At 45.5% G+C, this 23,442-nt stretch overlaps 2 protein-coding genes and 1 non-coding gene across 3 annotated transcripts; 2 read left to right on the forward strand and 1 right to left on the reverse strand.

Annotated features, from left to right (window-relative positions):
• The first annotated feature begins 1,676 nt into the window (after positions 1-1,676).
• On the forward strand, positions 1,677-1,749 carry TRNAR-ACG (transfer RNA arginine (anticodon ACG)). The gene has a single exon. It is a non-coding gene; the product is annotated as a tRNA-Arg (tRNA).
• A 410-nt stretch (positions 1,750-2,159) lies between these two features.
• Positions 2,160-3,102, reverse strand: LOC123176533 (uncharacterized). The gene is made up of 3 exons (XM_044590697.1): positions 2,678-3,102; positions 2,539-2,603; positions 2,160-2,450 (listed from the first exon to the last, which is right to left on the reverse strand). Exons 1-3 carry the CDS (start codon positions 2,790-2,792, stop codon positions 2,316-2,318), a joined length of 315 nt encoding a protein of 104 aa, XP_044446632.1. The 5' UTR covers positions 2,793-3,102; the 3' UTR covers positions 2,160-2,315.
• A 2,509-nt stretch (positions 3,103-5,611) lies between these two features.
• LOC123160902 (probable calcium-binding protein CML46) lies at positions 5,612-6,314 on the forward strand. Its single transcript, XM_044578752.1, has one exon. The coding sequence runs from the start codon at positions 5,612-5,614 to the stop codon at positions 6,218-6,220; it is 609 nt and encodes a 202-aa protein (XP_044434687.1). The 3' UTR covers positions 6,221-6,314.
• Positions 6,315-23,442: the final 17,128 nt, after the last annotated feature.

The following is a 23,442-nucleotide window of genomic DNA, read 5'->3' on the forward strand; positions in this document are numbered from 1 at the left end:
GGTTGCAGTAGTAACGTGTCTCTCTATACACTTGGTATGTGAGCTACTCTGACGATGAAGTCCTATGACTACATGACACATGATACAGACCAATGTATGAATGCCATCCATGTCTGGGCCGGAGAGATGGAGTGCACGCACAATATTGCTAATTTGCTATCTTCAAGTAGCATTAAGGCTCGCTGGCATATCGTTGGCACATGCTACATGAACAATCTCATCATCTTTTCTATTGCTTCGTCCATCATCAATGATTTGGGGCTGCTTTGTACACGACGGATTGCGGGCAAATTAACAACTAAAAAAGCAAGTATCTTATGGTTCACGAGATCACGTGAAGCTGTAGTTATCTGAGTAGAATTATATAGTAATATAATACCACCAGCTAGTTTTGTTGTTGCCTAGTGCCTTGTTGGTCATGTCGCGAGAAAATAAGTATTGCCAGCCAGGGTCGGTACCAAAACGTACTAGTGAGCATACAAAACCGCGTACGGTAGCAATTTATATCTTGCGGAATTTCGGCGCGGATGCTAAGCTAGGCAGCTCGCATATTCTCGGGAGAAGTCGAGATCATGAGCAACCAGACGATCCTTTAGTTGGAGCGTTTCGTTCTCATCATCTCTCACCGGTGCACTTGCCTATGGAATTGTTAAATTGTTTTTTTTTTAAATAAAAGCAACAAATAACAGAAATGATAAATCCAGAATGTTCGGTAGTTGCCCATGGAAAAATAGCGTTTTTTATGGCAATTTTAGTTGACGCGAGGATGAAAAATTTAGTTGTCAAGCACGGCAATATCTTGACAAAAAACTAACCGCAGGCAGAATCGACGTGCCTACCAACTAAACTTGTCGTGGTCAACAAATATAAATTGCCATAACACACGTTCGATTTGCCATGGGCAAATCCTGAATGTTCAGGGCTTATCGGCGTCCACAAATAAACTGTGACTAACAGTATGACACATCTATGCTAGTAAAATCATCTCACAGACCTTACACACCTGGTACCAAGGTTTCATCCGTACGCCATTCTCGCGATTTAGTAGCTTTTTCATATCAGCGGTAATGCCCCTCGGATTATAGCTTGGGACATAGCTGATCGATCCAGCGCTAATGCCTTCACTTCCATTGACCAAAACCATGAGAATAACATGCATATACCTGAAGAAAATGAGACATATTTTAGGCACAAAAACCAATCCATTTGCAATCATGCAAGACGAAATAATGTTCGAGGAGAGATAATATTACCAACTAGGTTGAACTGCCCAGCTTCGTTGAAATAGTTGAGAAGAGCATCATCATGCTTTGGGGGAAATTAGACGGCGATTAGGTGGTAACCTGGTGTAGATGTGGCAAGCATCAGCAGCATATTACCCCCTGACATGAATCAAGCATAAGAGCTCGTTACAAACAAGGTCATATGGCAATTGGCCTTTTACAAAGATAACCCGCCGAATTTCTACTACATCGGTCGGCCGTGGTAAGCAAGTGTCGCAGCCATGTAGCCTCAGCTCCAGCTTCTCCTCCCTCCCAGCTCCATCTTGGGCATCAAGTCGGTGTAAATGAAAGGAAACAAAGCCTTGAACACGTTTCACACTTAGACATGTAATGTTGTGCACTCTTGTCTTATTCTTTGTTTGGTACATATAATAGATTTAAATCAGCACGCAAGACTCCGTGGCCCAATGGATAAGGCGCTGGTCTACGAAACCAGAGATTCTGGGTTCGATCCCCAGCGGAGTCGCCTCTTTTTCTTCTTCCTTCGTTTTGCTCCTACCCTGTTCATCAGTTTCAGATGTGACGATATCCTTTTCCTTCTTCAACTAATAAGATGCCATAGTAATCAACACAGCTTTTGCCATATTAAAGCTGCAAATCATCCCCCGCAGACCCATCCCATCGGCGCGTACTGTTCCCATCGGTCGTGATGAAATAGAGCCGCAGCTGGATTTAGAGTTCATCTTAAAACTTGCATGATTGCCCATGATGATCTCAGAGTATCCTCCATGAGACCATCAAAGTTCTTCGTTTGATATCCGGATGGAGATGGAGGAGACTGGAGAGGACACGGTGATGGCTGTGGCGACATATCTCACACAAGAGAGGAAAACATTCTAGTTTAATTATGCGCCACGAATAATAATGTATACGTAGTTAAGCAATAGCTTATATACATGATCTTAATGCCCTTGCAAGTAACAAGCTTCGTTCTTGGTTTGTTAAACCAAGAGTAGAGATATTACAGTTTGAGAAACGTACATACACAACCGTGCAACACTAGGAACGCACATGCAGCTTTGCTCCATGTTCTCAGTTCCTCCTCTCTTGCCGCCGCCACGGCGAGTGGTGGTCGTTGGCCCCGGAGCCCGGGTAGTCCTCCACCTCCATCTGCATCTCCATCCTCCTGCTGACACCGCCGCGGTCGGGTTCCCCCACTACGACCGCCTGGGGTGATCGTACCAAAAAATCAGGCCAATTAGAGTTTGCACCTGACATAGTATGGTCTGAAACTGCTACTAGCTACTATTATCACCTGACCATCTGCTCCACTGGAAGCTAGGATAGCGTCGGTCTCCTGCAGCTGCACCCTCGGGGCCGCTGATGCATATATATGAGAATAAATAAATTGTCAGAGCTCAGAACACTATAACTAGATAGCATGAGACGATTACCAGGTGGGAATGAGATCGCAGCCCTTGAAGCATGGATGAGGCAGCAGAATCCGAGCAGAGACACCACTGCCAGGTGCAGTGCAGGCAGTCTCTCCATTTGCCTCCTCTGAAGCATTTCTCCAAGTGTTCCTACTCTTCTTCTGCACCCACGAGAGCTCACTCATGTAGAGGACCTGACTTGTATGCTACTGTATTTTATAGCACAGTACACAGTCATGGAGCAAGGAACCACAGAATGAGGCTTCTGAAGCATCCTCCACAACCTTAGTTAGTTGCTATATAAGTGGTTAAGCACCTTTTCTAAGTGCTTCATTAGCTCACATGATGAGCTTTTTCATGACTCAAAAGTAGGCGGCTAGCATTTCCTAGGCACGCGTGCTGTTTCTTGAAAACTCGGCGAATTGCTAGGCACGCGCGCGGAAAAGGCCGAGCAGAAAAGGAGGCATCAAAGGAATGATTATGCTCAGGAATAGGTTACAAGGGGTATAAGTAAAGCAGGAAGCTAGAGCATCTACGGCTGGGCACCCCAAACCCGTCTCAAACGCCTGGGCAGGCCACCGGTCACGAAATTTCGACCCAGCCGTGCGCATTAGACGGGCCTCCAATGCCCGCATGACCGACACCCCTCATATCCAGCCAGTGGCGATTCTACTCAATAGGCTTCAATAGGCTCTAGCCTACCCTCAAAATTTGCCACACACAAAAACACCACCAATGATCAGCACACTAGTAGTTAGGTGCAACGCATAAAATGGCTTCCAACACCAAAAAAATTAGTATCCTTGAAGTTGAGCCTGCCCTGCAATTACGTCCTAGATTCGCCACTGTATCCAGCCCAAATATGGTGCGGATATGGGACGCTCGGGCACCCCCGCCACGTCGGGCTGATGTTGGGGTCCCATGCGGAATCGCCCGAAAGCCCGGTGGTCCGAAACTCGTCTTCTCCGTCAGACCGAAGTCGCCGTGTGACGCCGCTCCGGCGGACCGCGTAGTGCCTAGCTTGGCTATTTAAGCCGACCGCCAGCACCGAAACCCTACCCCTCTATATTTTCCTTCGCCCGTCCGCCGCCGCTGCCACTTTCCACTCCCCGTCGGCCACCACTAGTAGCCATGCCCCACACCGCCGGATAAGGGGTCACCCATTTCTAACGCCGGAGCGCCAACTGCAGCTCCTTGAGGTCACTATCCGCAGGCGTTTGAGGGACTGGATTTGTCAAGTCCGGCTGTAGATGCTCTTTGGGATCAAAAGTGTACCATGCAATTTCTTGCATATAGGATGGTGACATGGTGCAGATGATTCTCCGGATTTTCTTCCCAATCCGGTACAAGATTTTCTTATCCTGATCGATGCGGCCAGTGCGTGGGCAGCAGACTTCAGTTAAACTAAAGTTGGTCACTTTACTTTGAGCCCATAGTGGGTTCAGCACTTGGGTAGATAGTTTGTGAGCCTCCCTCCACTAAGCTGAATTAACTTATCTGATGCACTCAAAAGCTCATAAAATTGGTTTTACCCAGTTGAATCTTGACACCTAGCAGAGAACATCCCAACGTCAAAGTTTGTCTCTAGTGAAATTTACAGCAAACATTAGCACGCAGGCAAGACCTAGAATTCCACAGCGTTCATGAGTCACAGGCACTAGCATATACTAGTAGTATCTTATTGTTGGTGTGGCGTCCAAAAGCACCAATGAGCTCTTTTCTCCTTTATTAAGAAGAGTTCGGACAGTTTCTGCGCAATGAACCTGGCATTACCACGTACTCTGAAAGCGATAAGCTGGTAGATCGAGAAAGACAAGACGTAAGCGCTTATCTGACAGATAGAGACATATGAACACGGTGTGGCTTGTGAAATTGATATGCACGGAAGATATTGAAAAGATATCAAGGAAAGTGACCGTAAGACTCTGAAAATACTTTGCTTCTTCAGTCATATCAAGGACTGGTATGGTAACCTACTAACCTCCCAAAAGACAATTTGTTCAAGTACTCCCTTCATTCCCTTATACAAGGTCACTTCATTTTTCGTGTCAAACTTTGACTTATAATTTTGGTCAACAAAATATGAATTATATGTCATCAAAAATATATCATTGGAAAGTTCTTTGAAATATGCATTCAATAAAATAACTTTTGTGGCATATAACTCACTTTTTGTTGGCAAAATTACTGGTCAAAGTTAGACATAAAAATATGAAGTGGCCTTGTATAAGGGAATGGAGGGACTAACAATTAATTTCTTGGACGATGAACACCGATAACTCAGCGATGAACAAGTCTAGACCTTCACCGCTGTCAAGAAATCGGAATCATCTTGACAAGCAAGATTTGCACAAGGCAATGAATTAACTCTGATATACTAAGTTACAGAAGAATACTTCTACTCAAGTCTCGAATCTTCTTCAGAAGAAGATGTCCCTCAGGTCTCGATCAAGTCTTGTTCTTTTTCCAAGGAAATACCGGCTTCTTGCTTTCCCTGAAATTTCTGTGTAAGTACCATGCATATAGCATATTCAACTTGGGAAAAAGGAGTCAAAACTGCGCATTCCCCTGGTAAGAACATTTATTTACACATCATGTCCTGTCTCCCAGCATGGACAGAACGACGGAGCCAACCACAGTGTGTGAACTCAACTAAGTAGTACCACGTCATGGCGGCACCGAACATGCATCAGACTTTTGCGTGTGGGAGGAGAGACTTTTCCAGGAAACATCCAGTGGAGTAAAAGAAGATTGAAAGAAGCAACAAAAACCACGACCATGCACACACTCTTTGAATCTTAGACAACAAGTCATCATCTTGCATAAGTTTTTTCAAAGTGGAAACATCCTTTCATCTGCCTAGATCTTTCAGACTGGTTCTGTCGTTGAAGCTACAAGCCTAGAAAACAAACAAGAAACAACAACTTCCCTTCCTATATAAACCTTCACTGATACATGATCTTTCCCACACCAAAACAACCAGATCTCAGGCTCATAGCTCAGACAATGGAGAAGTCCCCAGCCACAGCAGGATACCATCATGCACCACTTTTCCAAGAGCCACTTGGTATTCTCATCCTTTTCATCCTCACCTGGTGCATCTCGAAGCTTCAAAGTCTCCTTCCCACTTCTTGTTGCCAATCCTGCACTTGTACTGTCTCCCCGACAACCTCGACGCCGGTCCTCGCCGAGACGAAGATATCGAAGGCACCAAATAAGAGTGAATATGATGAGATGAATGCGACGCAGTCAGATGCCGAGGTAGCCATGAGAAAGATGGGACTTGATTTTGATCAAGAGAAAAGCTGCGAATATATTTCTACGCTTTTCGATGAAGACGAGCCAAGCTTCAAGGAAGTGAAAATGGCATTCTTGGTTTTTGATGAGAACAATGATGGGTACATCGATGCATTGGATTTGCGACGAGTCCTCCACAACTTAGGGTTAGGCGACCGGGTAGGGGTCAATGAGTCTGAGCAGATGATTGCTAGATATGACATGAACAATAACAAGAGGTTAGATTTGATGGAGTTCACTAAGGTTTTGGAGGACAGCTTTTGCTAGACCCCTTTATTTCTGTATTTGTTTTCCTATATCTGTGAGATGCATTTACGTGTTGTGATTGACTGAATTCCGCCACTTGATTCGAGAGCTAAATAACTGGTCTGTTGTTTTTTTTTCTTTCCTTTTTGAAAAAAGGGTTTGGCATCTAGCATTGCCACTAGCTATCTTTCTTTTATTGCGAGAGAAATTTTCAATCTATTCATCAATCATGGCAGTACTGAGAAAACTTGAGGTAATAAAGGTACAATCAGGTCCATGGATCACCTAGCGACGACTACAAGCACTGAAGCGAGTCGAAGGCGCAGCGCCGTCATCGCCCCTCCCTCACGAGAGCTGGAAAAATCTTGTTGTAGTAGATAGTCGGGAAGTTGTCGTGCTAAGGCCCCAATGAAACAGCGCACCAGAGCAGCAACCATCATCGATTGAGAGAGTTGTAGATCGAAAATATCAAACATGTAACCACATGAACGAAGACGAACAAAAGCTGGATCTAAATAGATCCATCGAAGATCAGCATCAACTGAATCCCACGATATCCGACGAAGACACACCTCCACACATTCCTCCGACGACGCTATTCGCCACTAGCTATCCTACATGCATGACTGTGGATTGCGATGAATCCCAGCCCATCATCACCAAGGATCATGCAAGATCCCCCAAAAGAACACATACCCGTTTGAGAACTGGATGTACCCAACCAGCATTCAGGTACAACACCATGAAAAAGGGTTTCCCCCGCTTTATATTATAAAGCACAACCTCCAAGCATCCAACAACATAAGAGTAGTACAGGACAGAGTACAGAAAGCAAATAAATGAGGTCCGGCTGGGGGCACAGCCAAACAAGCCCCAACTACAAGGAAAAGAACTCTAGTCAAGCTCCGGTGGTGGTGGTGGTGATGGCGGGGACATCGCGACAGCCGAAGAACGAAGACCGGCGACGATGGAGTCAATGGAGCCACGATCACACCGCTTGCTAAGCGGTCTCCAGAGCTGTAGAAATCCACACATTTTAAAGATGGCGTCAGTGACACAACAAGGAATGACATGCTTGATCACTAATTTATCACGACAGTTCCAGAGGGTCCATGCCAGGGTTCCCACTGCGACCCAAAGGGACAGCCTACTAATAGGCGGGGAATCTAGGACCTTGCTGAATAGGTCAGGGAGGTTATCATGGCACCATGACCCTCCCACGACGTCCCGGAAGCAACTCAATAAGAATCGCTCCGTCGGGCATCGAAAGAAGATGTGGTTGGAGTCTTCCGGGATGCCACAGAGGGGGCATAGGCCATCACCTGAGCCATTCCGCTTCTGGACCTCCGTGCCCGAGGGCAGGCGGCCACGAACCCATTGCCACATGAAGATACGTATCTTAAGTGGCAACTTGATTTCCCAAAGAACCGTAAGTTCATTGGGACCCGGAGCCGGCAAGATTGCCCGGTATAGGGACTTAGTCGAGAATGAGCCACTCGACTCAAGGTGCCAGGACACAGGGTATGGTTCGAGCGAGGGAGTGTGTATAGCCACGCATTCCAAAAGCTCGTCCCAATGTGCTCGCTCAAGATCCCCAAAGGTGCGACGAAAGGTGATGGTGCCAATATCAAGAAGGGCAGCTCCCACCGAAATCTGTGGGTGGGAGCAAATCGAGAATAAGGCATAGAACCTTTCCGCGAATGCTCTGGTTCCCGACCATCTATCCAACCAGAATAATGTATTAGAGCCCGAGCCCACAGCTATTGACGTGCCGATCCGGAGAACCGGCAGCAATTAAATAATTGACTGCCCGAACTGGGACCCCCAACCCTGGGGCAAAGGCGAGTGGTTGTCCACGCAGATACTTTGCGTGGATAATATCCAACCACAGCCCACCGGCACCGGTCTCAATGCACCACAACCACTTGGCGAGAAGAGCGATATTCATACGCTTCGAGGAGATCACACCAAGGCCACCCTGATCCTTGGGTTTGCAGATCTCAGACCACTTGACCATGCGGTATTTCTGCTTATTGTTTTCTCCCGCCCAGAAAACGGGAGAAGTATTTAGCAATCTCCTGGTGAAGGGATTCATGAAGACTATATAATCCCATAATATACATGAGAAGGCTAATAAGGGACGAGTTCATGAGAACCACCCTAGCTGCCTTGGAGAGGCACCGCCCTGGCCACAACTCCACCCGGAATTGGAGCTTGGAGACCGTAGGGCGGAGGTCTTTTTCCTGAAGGCGAACATCACTAATTGGCATGCCGAGGTAATTCGTCGGGAAGGATCCCAATCGACAGTTAAGGCGGTTAACTATACTGATCGCCTCCTCCGTGGAGTAGCCAAGCACCATTACCTCGCTCTTTGCGAAGTTTATTGTAAGCCCCAACATCTCCTGGAAACACAAGAGCAAGAATTTGAGGTGTTGGATGTCCTCATCCGATCCCTCCACCATCAAGATTGTATCGTCCGCATATTGCAGGTGTGTGAGCCCCCATCCCCAGTGAGATGGGGACATATACCTCTAATGTGGCCAGCCCGCCTGGCCAAGTCCAGGATTGTAGCCAAGGCGTCAACCACCAAATTAAGGAGGAAGGGAGAGAGAGGGTCTCCCTGGCGTACCCCCTGACCAGTGGGAAAGTATGGCCCCACCTCTCCATTGATATTGATCACCGTGCGTCCACTGGTCACTAATTGCATCACGCGTGTGACCCAATGAGCGTCGAAACCACGCTCAACATTACTTCCCGAAGGAAGGACCAGTGGACTGAGTCATAGGCCTTGTGAAAGTCGATCTTAAAGAAGACTGCCCGAAGGCATTTATGCCTAACTTCATGCAGGATTTCGTGAAGGACTAGGATCCCATCCAAGATAAATCTGCCTTTGGTGAAGGCCGATTGGTTGGGGTGATGGATCCTAGGAGCAAGAAGGGCCGCCCAAGTGGCGTACCCTTTAGCCAAAATCCGAAAGATTACGTTTAGGACCGTAATCGGTCGAAATTGCCTAATATCCGAGGCTCCTCGGATTTTCAGGATCAAGGAGATGATCCCATAGTTCAGGCGGGCAACATCAAGGGTTTGTTGGGGAACGTAGTAATTTCAAAAAAATTCCTACGCACACGCAAGATCATGGTGATGCATAGCAACGAGAGGGGAGAGTGTTGTCCACGTACCCTCGTAGACCGACAGCGGAAGCGTTATCACAACGCGGTTGATGTAGTCGTACGTCTTCACGATCCGACCGATCAAGTACCGAACGTACGGCACCTCCGAGTTCTACACACGTTCAGCTCGATGACGTCCCTCGAACTCCGATCCAGCCGAGTGTTGAGGGAGAGTTTCGTCAGCACGACGGCGTGGTGACGATGATGATGTTCTACCGACGCAAGGCTTCGCCTAAGCTCCGCAACGGTATTATCGAGGTGTAATATGGTGGAGGGGGGCACCGCACACGGCTAAGAGATCTCAAGGATCAATTGTTGTGTCTCTGGGGTGCCCCCCTGCCCCCGTATATAAAGGAGCAAGGGAGGAGGAGGCCGGCCCTAGGAGGGGGCGCACCAAGTGTGGAGTCCTACTAGGACTCCCTAGTCCTAGTAGGATTCCACCTCCCATATGGAATAGGAAAAGAGGAAGGGAAAAAGAGAAGGAAGGAAGGGGGCGCCCCCCTTCCCTAGTCCAATTCGGACCAGACCAAGGGGAGGGGTGCGGCCACCCTTGAGGCCCTTTTCCTTCTTTCCCGTATGGCCCAATAAGGCCCAATAGGTATTCCCATAACTCTTCGGTACTCCGAAAAATATCCGAATCACTCGGAGCCTTTCCGAAGTCCGAATATAGTCGTCCAATATATCTATCTTTACGTCTCGGCCATTTCGAGACTCCTCGTCATGTCCCCGATCTCATCCGGGACTCCAAACTCCTTCGGTACATCAAAACTCAATAAAACTGTCATCGTAACGTTAAGCGTGCGGACCCTACGGGTTCGAGAACTATGTAGACATGACCGAGACACGTCTCCGGTCAATAACCAATAGCGGGACCTGGATGCCCATATTGGCTCCCACATATTCTACGAAGATCTTTATCGGTCAGACCGCATAACAACATACGTTGTTCCCTTTGTCACCGGTATGTTACTTGCCCGAGATTTGATCGTCGGTATCTCGATACCTAGTTCAATCTCGTTACCGGCAAGTCTCTTTACTCGTTCCGTAACACATCATCCCGCAACTAACTCATTAGTCACAATGCTTGCAAGGCTTATAGTGATGTGCATTACCGAGTGGGCCCAGAGATACCTCTCCGACAATCGGAGTGACAAATCCTAATCTCGAAATACGCCAACCCAACAAGTACCTTTGGAGACACCTGTAGAGCACCTTTATAATCACCCATTTACGTTGTGACGTTTGGTAGCACACAAAGTGTTCCTCTGGTAAACGGGAGTTGCATAATCTCATAGTCAGAGGAACATGTATAAGTCATGAAGAAAGCAATAGCAACATACTAAACGATCGGGTGCTAAGCTAACGGAATGGGTCAAGTCAATCACGTCATTCTCCTAATGAGGTGATCTCGTTAATCAAATGACAACTTATGTCTATGGCTAGGAAACATAACCATCTTTGATTAACGAGCTAGTCAAGTAGAGGCATACTAGTGACACTCTGTTTGTCTATGTATTCACACATGTATTATGTTTCCGGTTAATACAATTCTAGCATGAATAATAAACATTTATCATGATATAAGGAAATAAATAATAACTTTATTATTGCCTCTAGGGCATATTTCCTTCAGTCTCCCACTTGCACTAGAGTCAATAATCTAGTTCACATCGCCATGTGATTTAACATGAATAGTTCACATCACCATGTGATTAACACCCATAGTTCACATCGTCATGTGACCATCACCCAAAGGGTTTACTAGAGTCAGTAATCTAGTTCACATCGCTATGTGATTAACACCCAAAGAGTACTAAGGTGTGATCATGTTTTGCTTGTGAGATAATTTTAGTCAACGGGTCTGTCACATTCAGATCCGTAAGTATTTTGTAAATTTCTATGTCTACAATGCTCTGCATGGAGCTACTCTAGCTAATTGCTCCCACTTTCAATATGTATCTAGACCGAGACTTAGAGTCATCTAGATTAGTGTCAAAACTTGCAGGGACGTAACCTTTTACGACGAGCCTTTTGTTACTTCCATAATCGAGAAACACATCCTTATTCCAGTAAGGATAATTTTGACCGCTGTCCAGTGATCTACTCCTAGATCACTATTGTACTCCCTTGCCAAAATCAGTGTAGGGTATACAATAGATCTGGTACACAGCATGGCATACTTTATAGAACCTATGGCCGAGGCATAGGGAATGACTTTCATTCTTTTTCTATCTTCTGCCGTGGTCGGGTTTTGAGTCTTACTCAATTTCACACCTTGTAACACAGGCAAGAAACTCTTTCTTTGACTGTTCCATTTTGAACCACTTCAAAATCTTGTTAAGGTATGTACTCATTGAAAAAACTTATCAAGCGTCTTGATCTATCTCTTGATGCTCAATATGTAAGCAGCTTCACCGAGGTCTTTCTTTGAAAAACTCCTTTATGCTTTGCAGAATAATTCTACATTATTTCCGATCAACAATATGTCACTTACATATACTTATCAGAAATGTTGTAGTGCTCCCACTCACTTTCTTGTAAATACAGGCTTCATCGCAAGTCTGTATAAAACTATATCCTTTGATCAACTTATCAAAGCGTATATTCCTACTCCGAGATGCTTGCACCAGTCCATAGATGGATCGCCGGAGCTTGCATATTTTATTAGCACCTTTAGGATTGACAAAACCTTCTGGTTGCATCATATACAACTCTTCTTTAATAAATCCATTAAGGAATGCAGTTTTGTTTATCCATTTGCCAGATTTCATAAAATGCGACAATTGCTAACATGGTTTGGACAGACTTAAGCATCGCTGCGAGTGAGAAAATCTCATCGTAGTCAACACCTTGAACTTTGTCAAAAACCTTTTTCCGACAAGTCTAGCTTTGTAGATAGTAACACTACTATCAGTGTCCGTCTTCCTCTTGAAGATCCATTTATTTTCTATGGCTTGCCGATCATCGGGCAAGTCAACCAACGTCCACACTTTGTTCTCATACATGGATCTCATCTCAGATTTCATGGCCTCACGCCATTTTGCGGAATCTGGGCTCACAATCGCTTCTTCATAGTTCGTAGGTTTGCCATGGTCTAGTAACATAACCTCCAGAACAGGATTACCGTACCACTCTGGTGCGGATCTTACTCTGGTTGACCTACAAGGTTTAGTAACAACTTGATCTGAAGTTTCATGATCATCATCATTAACTTCCTCACTCATTGGTATAGACGTCACAGGAACCGTTTCTTGTGATGAACTACTTTCCAATAAGGGAGCAGGTACAGTTACCTCATCATTTCTACTTTCCTCCCACTCACTTCTTTCGAGAGAAACTCCTTCTCTAGAAAGGATCCATACTTAGCAACGAATGTCTTGCCTTCGGATCTGTGATAGAAGGTGTACCCAACTGTCTCCTTTGGGTATCCTATGAAGACACATTTCTCTGATTTGGGTTTGAGCTTATCAGGATGAAACTTTTTCACATAAGCATCGCAACCCCAAAATTTTAAGAAACGACAACTTTGGTTTCTTGCCAAACCACAGTTCATAAGGCGTCGTCTCAACGGATTTTGATGGTGCCCTATTTAACGTGAATGCAGCTGTCTCTAATGCATAACCCAAAACGATAGTGGTAGATCGGTAAGAGACATCATATATCGCACTATATCTAATAAAGTACGGTTACGATGTTCGGACACACCATTACACTGTGGTGTTCCAGGTGGCGTGAGTAGTGAAACTATTTCACATTGTTTTAACTGAAGGCCAAACTCGTAACTCAAATACTCTTCTCTACGATCAGATCATAGAGACTTTATTTTCTTGTCACGATGATTTTCCACTTCACTCTGAAATTCTTTGAACTTTTCAAATGTTTCAGACTTATGTTTCATCAAGTAGATATACCCATATCTGCTCAAAACATCTGTGAAGGTGAGAAAATAACGATATCCGCCACGAGCCTCAATATTCATCGGGCCACATACATCTGTATGTATGATTTCCAACAAATCTGTTGCTCTCTCCATAGTACCGGAGAACAGCGTTTTAGTCATCTTGCCCATGAGGCACGGTTCGCAAGCATCAAGTGATTCATAATCAAGTGATTCCAAAATCCCATCAGTATGGAGTTTCTTCATGCGCTTTACACCAATATGACCTAAACGGCAGTGCCACAAATAAGTTGCACTATCATTATTAACTTTGCATCTTTTGGCTTCAATATTATGATTATGTGTATCACTACGATCGAGATCCAACAAACCATTTTCGTTGGTGTGTATGACCATAGAAGGTTTTTATTCATGTAAACAGAACAACAATTGTTCTCTAACTTAAATGAATAACCGTATTGCAATAAACATGATCAAATCATATTCATGCTCAACGCAAACACCAAATAACACTTTTTTAGTTTCAACACTAATCCCGAAAGTACAGGGAGTGTGCGATGATGATCATATCAATCTTGGAACTACTTCCAACACACATCGTCACCTCGCCTTTTACTAGTCTCTGTTTATTCTGCAACTCCCGTTTTCGAGTTACTACTCTTTAGCAACTGAACCAGTATCAATTACCGAGGGGTTGCTATAAACACTAGTAAAGTACACATCAATAATCTGTATATCAAATATACCTTTGTTCACTTTTACTAGTCTCTGTTTATTCTGCAACTCCCGTTTCGAGTTACTACTCTTAGCAACTGAACCAGTATCAATTACCGAGGGGTTGCTATAAACACTAGTAAAGTCCACATCAATAATCTGTATATCAAATATACCTTTGTTCACTTTGCCATCCTTCTTATCCACAAAATAGTTGGGGCAGTTCCGCCTCCAGTGACCAGTTCCTTTGCAGTAGAAGCACTTAGTCTCAGGCTTAGGTACAGACTTGGGCTTCTTCACTTGAGTAGCAACTTGCTTGCCGTTCTTCTTGAAGTTCCCCTTCTATCCCTTTGCCCTTTTCTTGAAACTAGTGGTCTTGTTAACCATCAACACTTCATGCTCTTTCTTGATTTCTACCTTCGTCGATTTCAGCATCGGGAAGAGCTCGGGAATTATTTTTGTCATCCCTTACATACTATAGTTCATCACGAAGTTCTACTAACTTTGGTGATGGTGACTAGAGAATTCTGTCAATCACTATTTTATCTGGAAGATTAACTCCCACTTGATTCAAGCGATTGTAGTACCCAGACAATCTGAGCACATGCTCACTAGTTGAGCGATTCTCCTCCATCTTTTAGCTATAGAACTTGTTGGAGACTTCATATCTCTCAACTCGGGTATTTGCTTGAAATATTAACTTCAACTCCTGGAACATCTTATATGGTCCATGACGTTCAAAACGTCTTTGAAGTCCCGATTCTTAGCCGTTAAGCATGGTGCACTAAACTATCAAGTAGTCATCATATTGAGCTAGCCAAACGTTCATAACGTCTGCATCTGCTCCTGCAATAGGTCTGTCACCTAGCGGTGCATCAAGGACATAATTTTTCTGTGCAGCAATGAGGATAATCCTCAGGTCACGGATCCAATCCGCATCTTTTCTACTAACATTTTTCAACATAATATTTCTCTAGGAACATATCAAAAATAAACAGGGAAGCAACAACGCAAGCTATTGATCTACAACATAATTTGCAAAATACTATCAGGACTAAGTTCATGATAAATTCAAGTTCAATTAATCATATTACTTAAGAACTCCCACTTAGATAGACATCCCTCTAATCCTCTAAGTGATCACGTGATCCATATCAACTAAACCATGTCCGATCATCACGTGAGATGTGTTGGGAATCGTAGCATAATTTAAAATTTTCCTACGCTCACCAAGATGCATCTATGGAGTATACTAGCAACGAGGGGAAGGGAGTGCATCTACATACCCTTGTAGATCGCGAGCGGAAGCGTTCCAATGAACGTGGATGACGGAGTCGTACTCGCCGTGATCCAAATCACCGATGACCGAGTGCCGAACGGACGGCACCTCCGCGTTCAACACACGTACGGTGCAGTGACGTCTCCTCCTTCTTGATCCAGCAAGGGGGAAGGAGAGGTTGATGGAGATCCAGCAGCACGACGGCGTGGTGGTGGATGTAGCGGGTCTCGGCAGGGCTTCGCCGAGCTTCTGCGAGACAGAGAGGTGTTGCAGGGGAGGAGGGAGGCGCCCAAGGCTGTGTTCTACTACTGCCCTCCCTCCCCCCCTTTATATAGGCCCCCTGGGAGGGGGGGGGGGCGCCGGCCAGGGATCCCATCTAGGGTGGGGCGGCGGCCAAGGGGGGTGCCTTGCCCCCCAAGGCAAGTGGGAAGCCCCCCCACCCTAGGGTTCCCAACCCTAGGCGCATGGGGGGAGGCCCATGGGGGGGGGCGCCCAGCCCACTAGGGGCTGGTTCCCTTCCCACTTCAGCCCACGGGGCCCTCCGGGATAGGTGGCCCCACCCGGTGGACCCCCGGGACCCTTCCGGTGGTCCCGGTACAATACCGGTAACCCCCGAAACTTTCCCGGTGGCCGAAACTTGACTTCCTATATATAATTCTTCACCTCCGGACCATTCCGGAACCTCTCGTGACGTCTGGGATCTCATCCGGGACTCCGAACAACTTTCGGGTTTCCGCATACACATATCTCTACAACCCTAGCGTCACCGAACCTTAAGTGTGTAGACCCTACGGGTTCGGGAGACATGCAGACATGACCGAGACGCCTCTCCGGTCAATAACCAACAGCGGGATCTGGATACCCATGTTGGCTCCCACATGTTCCACGATGATCTCATCAGATGAACCACGGTGTCGAGGATTCAATCAATCTCGTATGCAATTCCCTTTGTCAATCGGTATGTTACTTGCCCGGGATTCTATCGTCGGTATCCCAATACCTTGTTCAATCTCGTTACCGGCAAGTCTCTTTACTCGTACCGCAATGCATGATCCCGTGACTAACGCCTTAGTCACATAGAGCTCATTATGATGATGCATTACCGAGTGGGCCCAGAGATACCTCTCCGTCACACGGAGTGACAAATCCCAGTCTCGATCCGTGCCAACCCAACAGACACTTTCGGAGATACCCGTAGTGCACCTTTATAGTCACCCAGTTACATTGTGACGTTTGGCACACCCAAAGCACTCCTACGGTATCCGGGAGTTGCACGATCTCATGGTCTAAGGAAAAGATACTTGACATTGGAAAAGCTCTAGCAAACAAAACTACACGATCTTTTATGCTATGCTTAGGATTGGGTCCTGTCCATCACATCATTCTCCTAATGATGTGATCCCGTTATCAATGACATCCAATGTCCATAGTCAGGAAACCTTGACTATCTGTTGATCAACGAGCTAGTCAACTAGAGGCTTACTAGGGACACGTTGTGGTCTATGCATTCACACATGTATTACGATTTCCGGACAATACAATTATAGCATGAATAATAGACAATACCATGAACAAAGAAATATAATAATAACCATTTATTATTGCCTCTAGGGCATATTTCCAACAAGATGGAGTAGTTTCAATGGTGAACATCACTATGTTGATCATATCTACTATATGATTCACGCTCGACCTTTCGGTCTCCGTGTTCCGAGGCCATATCTGTTATATGCTAGGCTCGTCAAGTTTAACCTGAGTATTCCGCGTGTGCAACTGTTTTGCACCCGTTGTATTTGAACGTAGATCCTATCACACCCGATCATCACGTGGTGTCTCAGCATGAAGAACTTTTGCAACGGTGCATACTCAGGGAGAACACTTATACTTTGATAATTTAGTGAAGGATCATCTTATAATGCTACCGTCAAACAGAGCAAGATAAGATGCATAAAGGATTAACATCACATGCAATCAATATAAGTGATATGATATGGCCATCATCATCTTGTGCTTGTGATCTCCATCTCCGAAGCACCGTGCTTGTGATCTCCATCTCCGAAGCACCGTCATGATCACCATCGTCACCGGCGCGACACCTTGATCTCCATCGTAGCATCGTTGTTGTCTCGCCAACTTATTGCTTTTACGACTATCGCTACCGCTTAGTGATAAAGTAAAACTATTACATGGCGATTGCATCTCATACAATAAAGCGACAACCATATGGCTCCTGCCAGTTGCCGATAGCTCGGTTACAAAACATGATCATCTCATACAACACATTCTATCACATCATGTCTTGACCATATCACATCACAACATGCCCTGCAAAAACAAGTTAGACGTCCTCTACTTTGTTGTTGCATATTTTACGTGGCTGCTATGGGCTTAGCAAGAACCGTTCTTACCTACGCATCAAAACCACAACGATAGTTTGTCAAGTTGGTGCTGTTTTAACCTTCGCAAGGACCGGGCGTAGCCACACTCGGTTCAACTAAAGTGAGAGAGACAGACACCCGCTGGTCACCTTTAAGCAACGAGTGCTCGCAACGGTGAAACCAGTCTCGCGTAAGCGTACGCGTAATGTCGGTCCGGGCCGCTTCATCTCATAATACCGCTGAACCAAAGTATGACATGCTGGTAAGCAGTATGACTTATATCGCCCACAACTCACTTGTGTTCTACTCGTGCATAGCATCAACGCATAAAACCAGGCTCGGATGCCACTGTTGGGGAACGTAGTAATTTCAAAAAATTTCCTACGCACACGCAAGATCATGGTGATGCATAGCAACGAGAGGGGAGAGTGTTGTCCACGTACCCTCGTAGACCAACAGCGGAAGCGTTATCACAACGCGGTTGATGTAGTCGTACGTCTACACGATCCGACCGATCAAGTATCGAACGTACGGCACCTCCGAGTTCTACACACGTTCAGCTCGATGACGTCCCTCGAACTCCGATCCAGCCGAGTGTTGAGGGAGAGTTTCGTCAGCACGACGGCGTGGTGACGATGATGATGTTCTACCGACGCAGGGCTTCGCCTAAGCTCCGAAACGGTATTATCGAGGTGTAATATGGTGGAGGGGGGCACCGCACACGGCTAAGAGATCTCAAGGATCAATTGTTGTGTCTCTAGGGTGCCCCCCTACCCCCGTATATAAAGGAGCAAGGGAGGAGGAGGCCGGCCCTAGGAGGGGGCGCACCAAGTGTGGAGTCCTACTAGGACTCCCTAGTCCTAGTAGGGTTCCACCTCCCATATGGAATAGGAAAAGAGGAAGGGAAAAAGAGAAGGAAGGAAGGGGGCGCCCCCCTTCCCTAGTCCAATTCGGACCAGACCAAGGGAAGGGGTGCGGCCACCCTTGAGGCCCTTTTCCTTCTTTCCCGTATGGCCCAATAAGGCCCAATACGTATTCCCGTAACTCTCCGGTACTCCGAAAAATACCCGAATCACTCGGAACCTTTCCGAAGTCCGAATATAGTCGTCCAATATATCGATCTTTACGTCTCGGCCATTTCGACACTCCTCGTCATGTCCCCGATCTCATCCGGGACTCCAAACTCCTTCGGTACATCAAAACTCAATAAAACTGTCATCGTAACGTTAAGCGTGCGGACCCTACGGGTTCGAGAACTATGTAGACATGACCGAGACACGTCTCCGGTCAATAACCAATAGCGGGACCTGGATGCCCATATTGGCTCCCACATATTCTACGAAGATCTTTATCGGTCAGACCGCATAACAACATACGTTGTTCCCTTTGTCACCGGTATGTTACTTGCCCGAGATTTGATCGTCGGTATCTCGATACCTAGTTCAATCTCGTTACCGGAAAGTCTCTTTACTCGTTCCGTAACACATCATCCCGCAACTAACTCATTAGTCACAATGCTTGCAAGGCTTATAGTGATGTGCATTACCGAGTGGGCCCAGAGATACCTCTCCGACAATCGGAGTGACAAATCCTAATCTCGAAATACGCCAACCCAACAAGTACCTTTGGAGACACCTGTAGAGCACCTTTATAATCACCCATTTACGTTGTGACGTTTGGTAGCACACAAAGTGTTCCTCCGGTAAACGGGAGTTGCATAATCTCATAGTCAGAGGAACATGTATAAGTCATGAAGAAAGCAATAGCAACATACTAAACGATCGGGTGCTAAGCTAACGGAATGGGTCAAGTCAATCACGTCATTCTCCTAATGAGGTGATCTCGTTAATCAAATGACAACTTATGTCTATGGCTAGGAAACATAACCATCTTTGATTAACGAGCTAGTCAAGTAGAGGCATACTAGTGACACTCTGTTTGTCTATGTATTCACACATGTATTATGTTTCCGGTTAATACAATTCTAGCATGAATAATAAACATTTATCATGATATAAGGAAATAAATAATAACTTTATTATTGCCTCTAGGGCATATTTCCTTCAGGGTTCCCCTAGCAAATTCAAGGAACAAGGCTAGGATGTCATCCTTGATGGTAGCCCAGAACGCCTGAAAGAAGCGGACAGGCAAGCCATCAGGACCGGGCGCCGACGCCGGGTTCATGGACTTGACAAAACGCTCAACTTCTGCAGCATCGAATGGGGCCACAAGGGCCGCATTCTCATCCGGGGAGACCTGCTGGAGAGGGGTCCAGATGTGATCTGCCAGGGCAACACCCCCCTAGGGCGCCCGACGAATAGTTTCTTATAGAAACCATCCACATGCGCCCGGATCTCATTCGGGTCCTCGAGCACCCGATCACCATCCCATAATAGAGGGATGGTACCACGTCTACGCCTTCCGTTGGCGATAGCCTGGAAATATGCCGTATTGGCATCACCAAAAAGAACCCAGTTATGGGTTCCACGCCGCCGCCAATATTCCTCCTCCTTGGAGTAAATATCCATGACAGTATCCTCAAGATTGTAGCGCTGAGCCCATTCCTCCGCGGAGATCCTCATGGAGTCTGCCCGGAGGTCGAGAGCTTTGATCTCATCTAGGAGAGCTGCTTTGTGGACCCGAAGGTCCCTTCCTAAATTCGCCCCCCATCCCTTCATAAACTGCCTGGAACGCTTGGCCAGGTAGTGCCACTCATCAAGGGACGACATGGACCTATGATTCAGGTACAAGCATTGCCTGTACTCCTCCGTTCGTAAATATAAGTCTTTTTTATAGATTCTGGTATGGACTACATGCAGAGCAAAATAAGTGAATCTACATTTAACTTACGTCTATATACATTTGTATGTAGTTCATGTTGATATCTCTAAAAAAACTTATATTTAGAAATGATGAGAGTAGCAAAATCTGCAAATAACAAAGCTAACGAAGTAAAACTAGATGACGGCTGAGGACAACAGCAATAACGTAGCTAGAAGGTAGTCCAAGCTGGGAAGAAGATCATCAACAGCAGGCGGCCAGAAGAACGTGCTGGCGTGGCAGCTAGCGCGTGCGTGCGCGGCCGGGACGACACATATTTTGCTTTTTTCTTTTGAGACAAGATGTTGTTTTTTTTTTCTTTCCAGGGGAACGGAGGAGTGTCCGGGACAGAGAATACCAAACTTCGTTTCCCGCGCCACGGTCCAGAATCTCCACCACACGGAGACGTCGAGAGATTTTGATTTTGATTTGTTTGCGTGATAATGCGTGTCTTATTTACATTATGAAAAACAAAATACAAGTCACGTAAAGACTAAGACTGACATGACAAAATTGAAAAGATACCAGAACATCGTTGAACGTAACACCAACTCCCGTCACCTGCCTCCGGCACCACAGCAGCCACCAAAGAAAAAAAACTGACGGATCACCTCCTCATCCGAGCTCAATGCGTCTCCATCGTTGGTAAGCAGTTTTGCGGACCTGCAAGGTGGCTCACCAAAACTAAAGCCATTACCGTTGAACTAATCAGACTGCGGCAACACCCCGGACACGTCGTCAAACTCCAGATCGGGCACCCCACTACGACTAAGCGTCGAAGGAGGAAACCATACCTGCCATCCATCAACCACAAATCCAGCACATGTTCTGTCTTCCAGATGCCGTGTCGATGCAGACCACAATCCGTATCCGCTCCTGGACTACCTCCCAAGCTCCACATCGGCGTTGGAGCAAACGCCATCGCAACGACGGAGCCCGAGGACACTGGTCCACCACAAGGATGATGTCGCCGCCACACCATCCTTGCTTGAACAATCTGGTTTTCATATCCATCCCCAACCATAGGACTGATTGCCTCATTGGGCACAGATCTGAGAGATTTTGAATTGAAGTAGGCGCTCGCTTACTAGCCCCACTGTATCGTGCTGCCCTGTACCGTATATAGCTGCATTACGCCCATAGTCCACACCCAACCAATAAACGCAAATTTCGTGTATCCAAAAGCCGCGGCAAACGCACAGGATTCCGGGTCCATATTTGCTCGGGCACTAAATCCCCGCTTCCATATGATGACTAGCATATATGCCCGTACGTTGCTGCAACGGGAGAGATATTATTTTGCAAGAAGCGTCGGGAAAGATAATTGTTGTGTCCATCTAAATGGTCTCTACAATAGTGGCGCGACAGATCGGGGAGCTATGGTGTTCTCAGGGGTCATGTTTGGCCCGCGAGATCTTGATAGTGGTGGGGTTGATTGCAGTGGCGTCCACTACCCAACTCATGCCTTTTTTTTCCTTCGGGTTCACCTCCGTGTCGAGGTTGTGGTTGCCTCCTCATTTTGTGGCTGCACCACAACCTTCGGGGCATAGTTGCTTCCACCACTCTCTCCTACAATGACGTAACCGAATGGATTACTAATTGCAGCGAATCCCGTTTCATTGGCATAATCAGCACATAACCAGGTAGTCCTTGCTTTACCAGGGTTTATTGTCTTTAATTATTTTAGCGCTCACTTGCCACATTCTTTCTAATCAGAGCCAAACCAGCGCATTCTCTATTATTAGCATGTGCCAATAATTTCTTTTAATTATAGCCAACAAATACATCTCTTTTGTTGTCAAATAGCATTTGGGACGCACAAGCCAGCCAACTGGCAGGCACCAGACGGACCTGTGTTTGTAAGGCGCAAATAAAAAAACCGACGAGTTGAAGGATCAAACTCACGACCTCAAAAACTCGAGCACGTGCTGCTAGCCACTCGAACAAACAGCTTCAACCAACCAATGGCCAGCGCGAAACTTTAAGAACATACTGCAACGTCACATTCGTGTTTTTTTTTTATTTTCTGATATTTTTGAACCTTTCAAAAAATAAAGCAATAATTATGAATTGCCAAATATTTTTCGAAACGTGAATAATTTTTTAAATCCCGATAAAATGTGAGAACTTTTTTGAGAAATTCAATAATTTCTGGAAAAAGGCGAACAAAATTTGAAACGGAAAGATTTTTTGAAACTCGCAATTTTTTTATAAGGAAACGAACATTTTCTGAATTTGTATTTTTTTTTGAAAAATGGAAACATGTTTTGAACACTCAAAACCATTTCCAAAAAAATATGTTTTTAAACATGAATATTATTTTGAATTTGTGAACATTTCAATAAAAGAAAATAGTTTCATATTTTTATTATTTTTTAAAATGCAATTTATTATGAAAACCTCGAACAGTTTTGGAAAGTGCAATCTTTGTTTTAAATGCGAACTTTTTTTGAAATTTGAACAAATTGGAATGCGAATAAAAAACTTAAGGTTCCAAATATTTTTCAAAATGGGAAAAAAATTTGTAATTCTGAAGATTTTACGAAAATTTGAACAAAAATTGAAATCCTGAAAAAAAAATTATTGGAAAAAAGAAAAATATAAAGGAAAAGGAAAAGAAAAAGAACACGGAAAAAAGAAAACGGGCTAGCCCAATCTTGGGGACCTAGCCAATTCTCCGATTAAAGCAACATCCTTGACAAACCAACCATCATTGATGTGAAGGGAGAGAAGGGTCTGCAAGACAACGGAAGGGGTTTTGACAAAAAAACTACTATGCGGACGATGCATAGTATGCATGACAGTTGTACGATAGCAATCCAGCCATACACATGGACGAATTTATATACAAATGTCGTGCAGAAATCGTCCGCGCAACGTTGCATAGCAGTGCTCATTTGACAGAGATAAAAGGCATCATGGCACGGGTCGCCAAGACGCCGTCGGCATCGTCACGCCTCCAAATTTACTTTATATGTGGTTGT

This window comes from Triticum aestivum, chromosome 1D, assembly GCF_018294505.1.
Source record: "Triticum aestivum cultivar Chinese Spring chromosome 1D, IWGSC CS RefSeq v2.1, whole genome shotgun sequence".
In the NCBI taxonomy this organism is placed as follows: Eukaryota; Viridiplantae; Streptophyta; class Magnoliopsida; order Poales; family Poaceae; genus Triticum; species Triticum aestivum.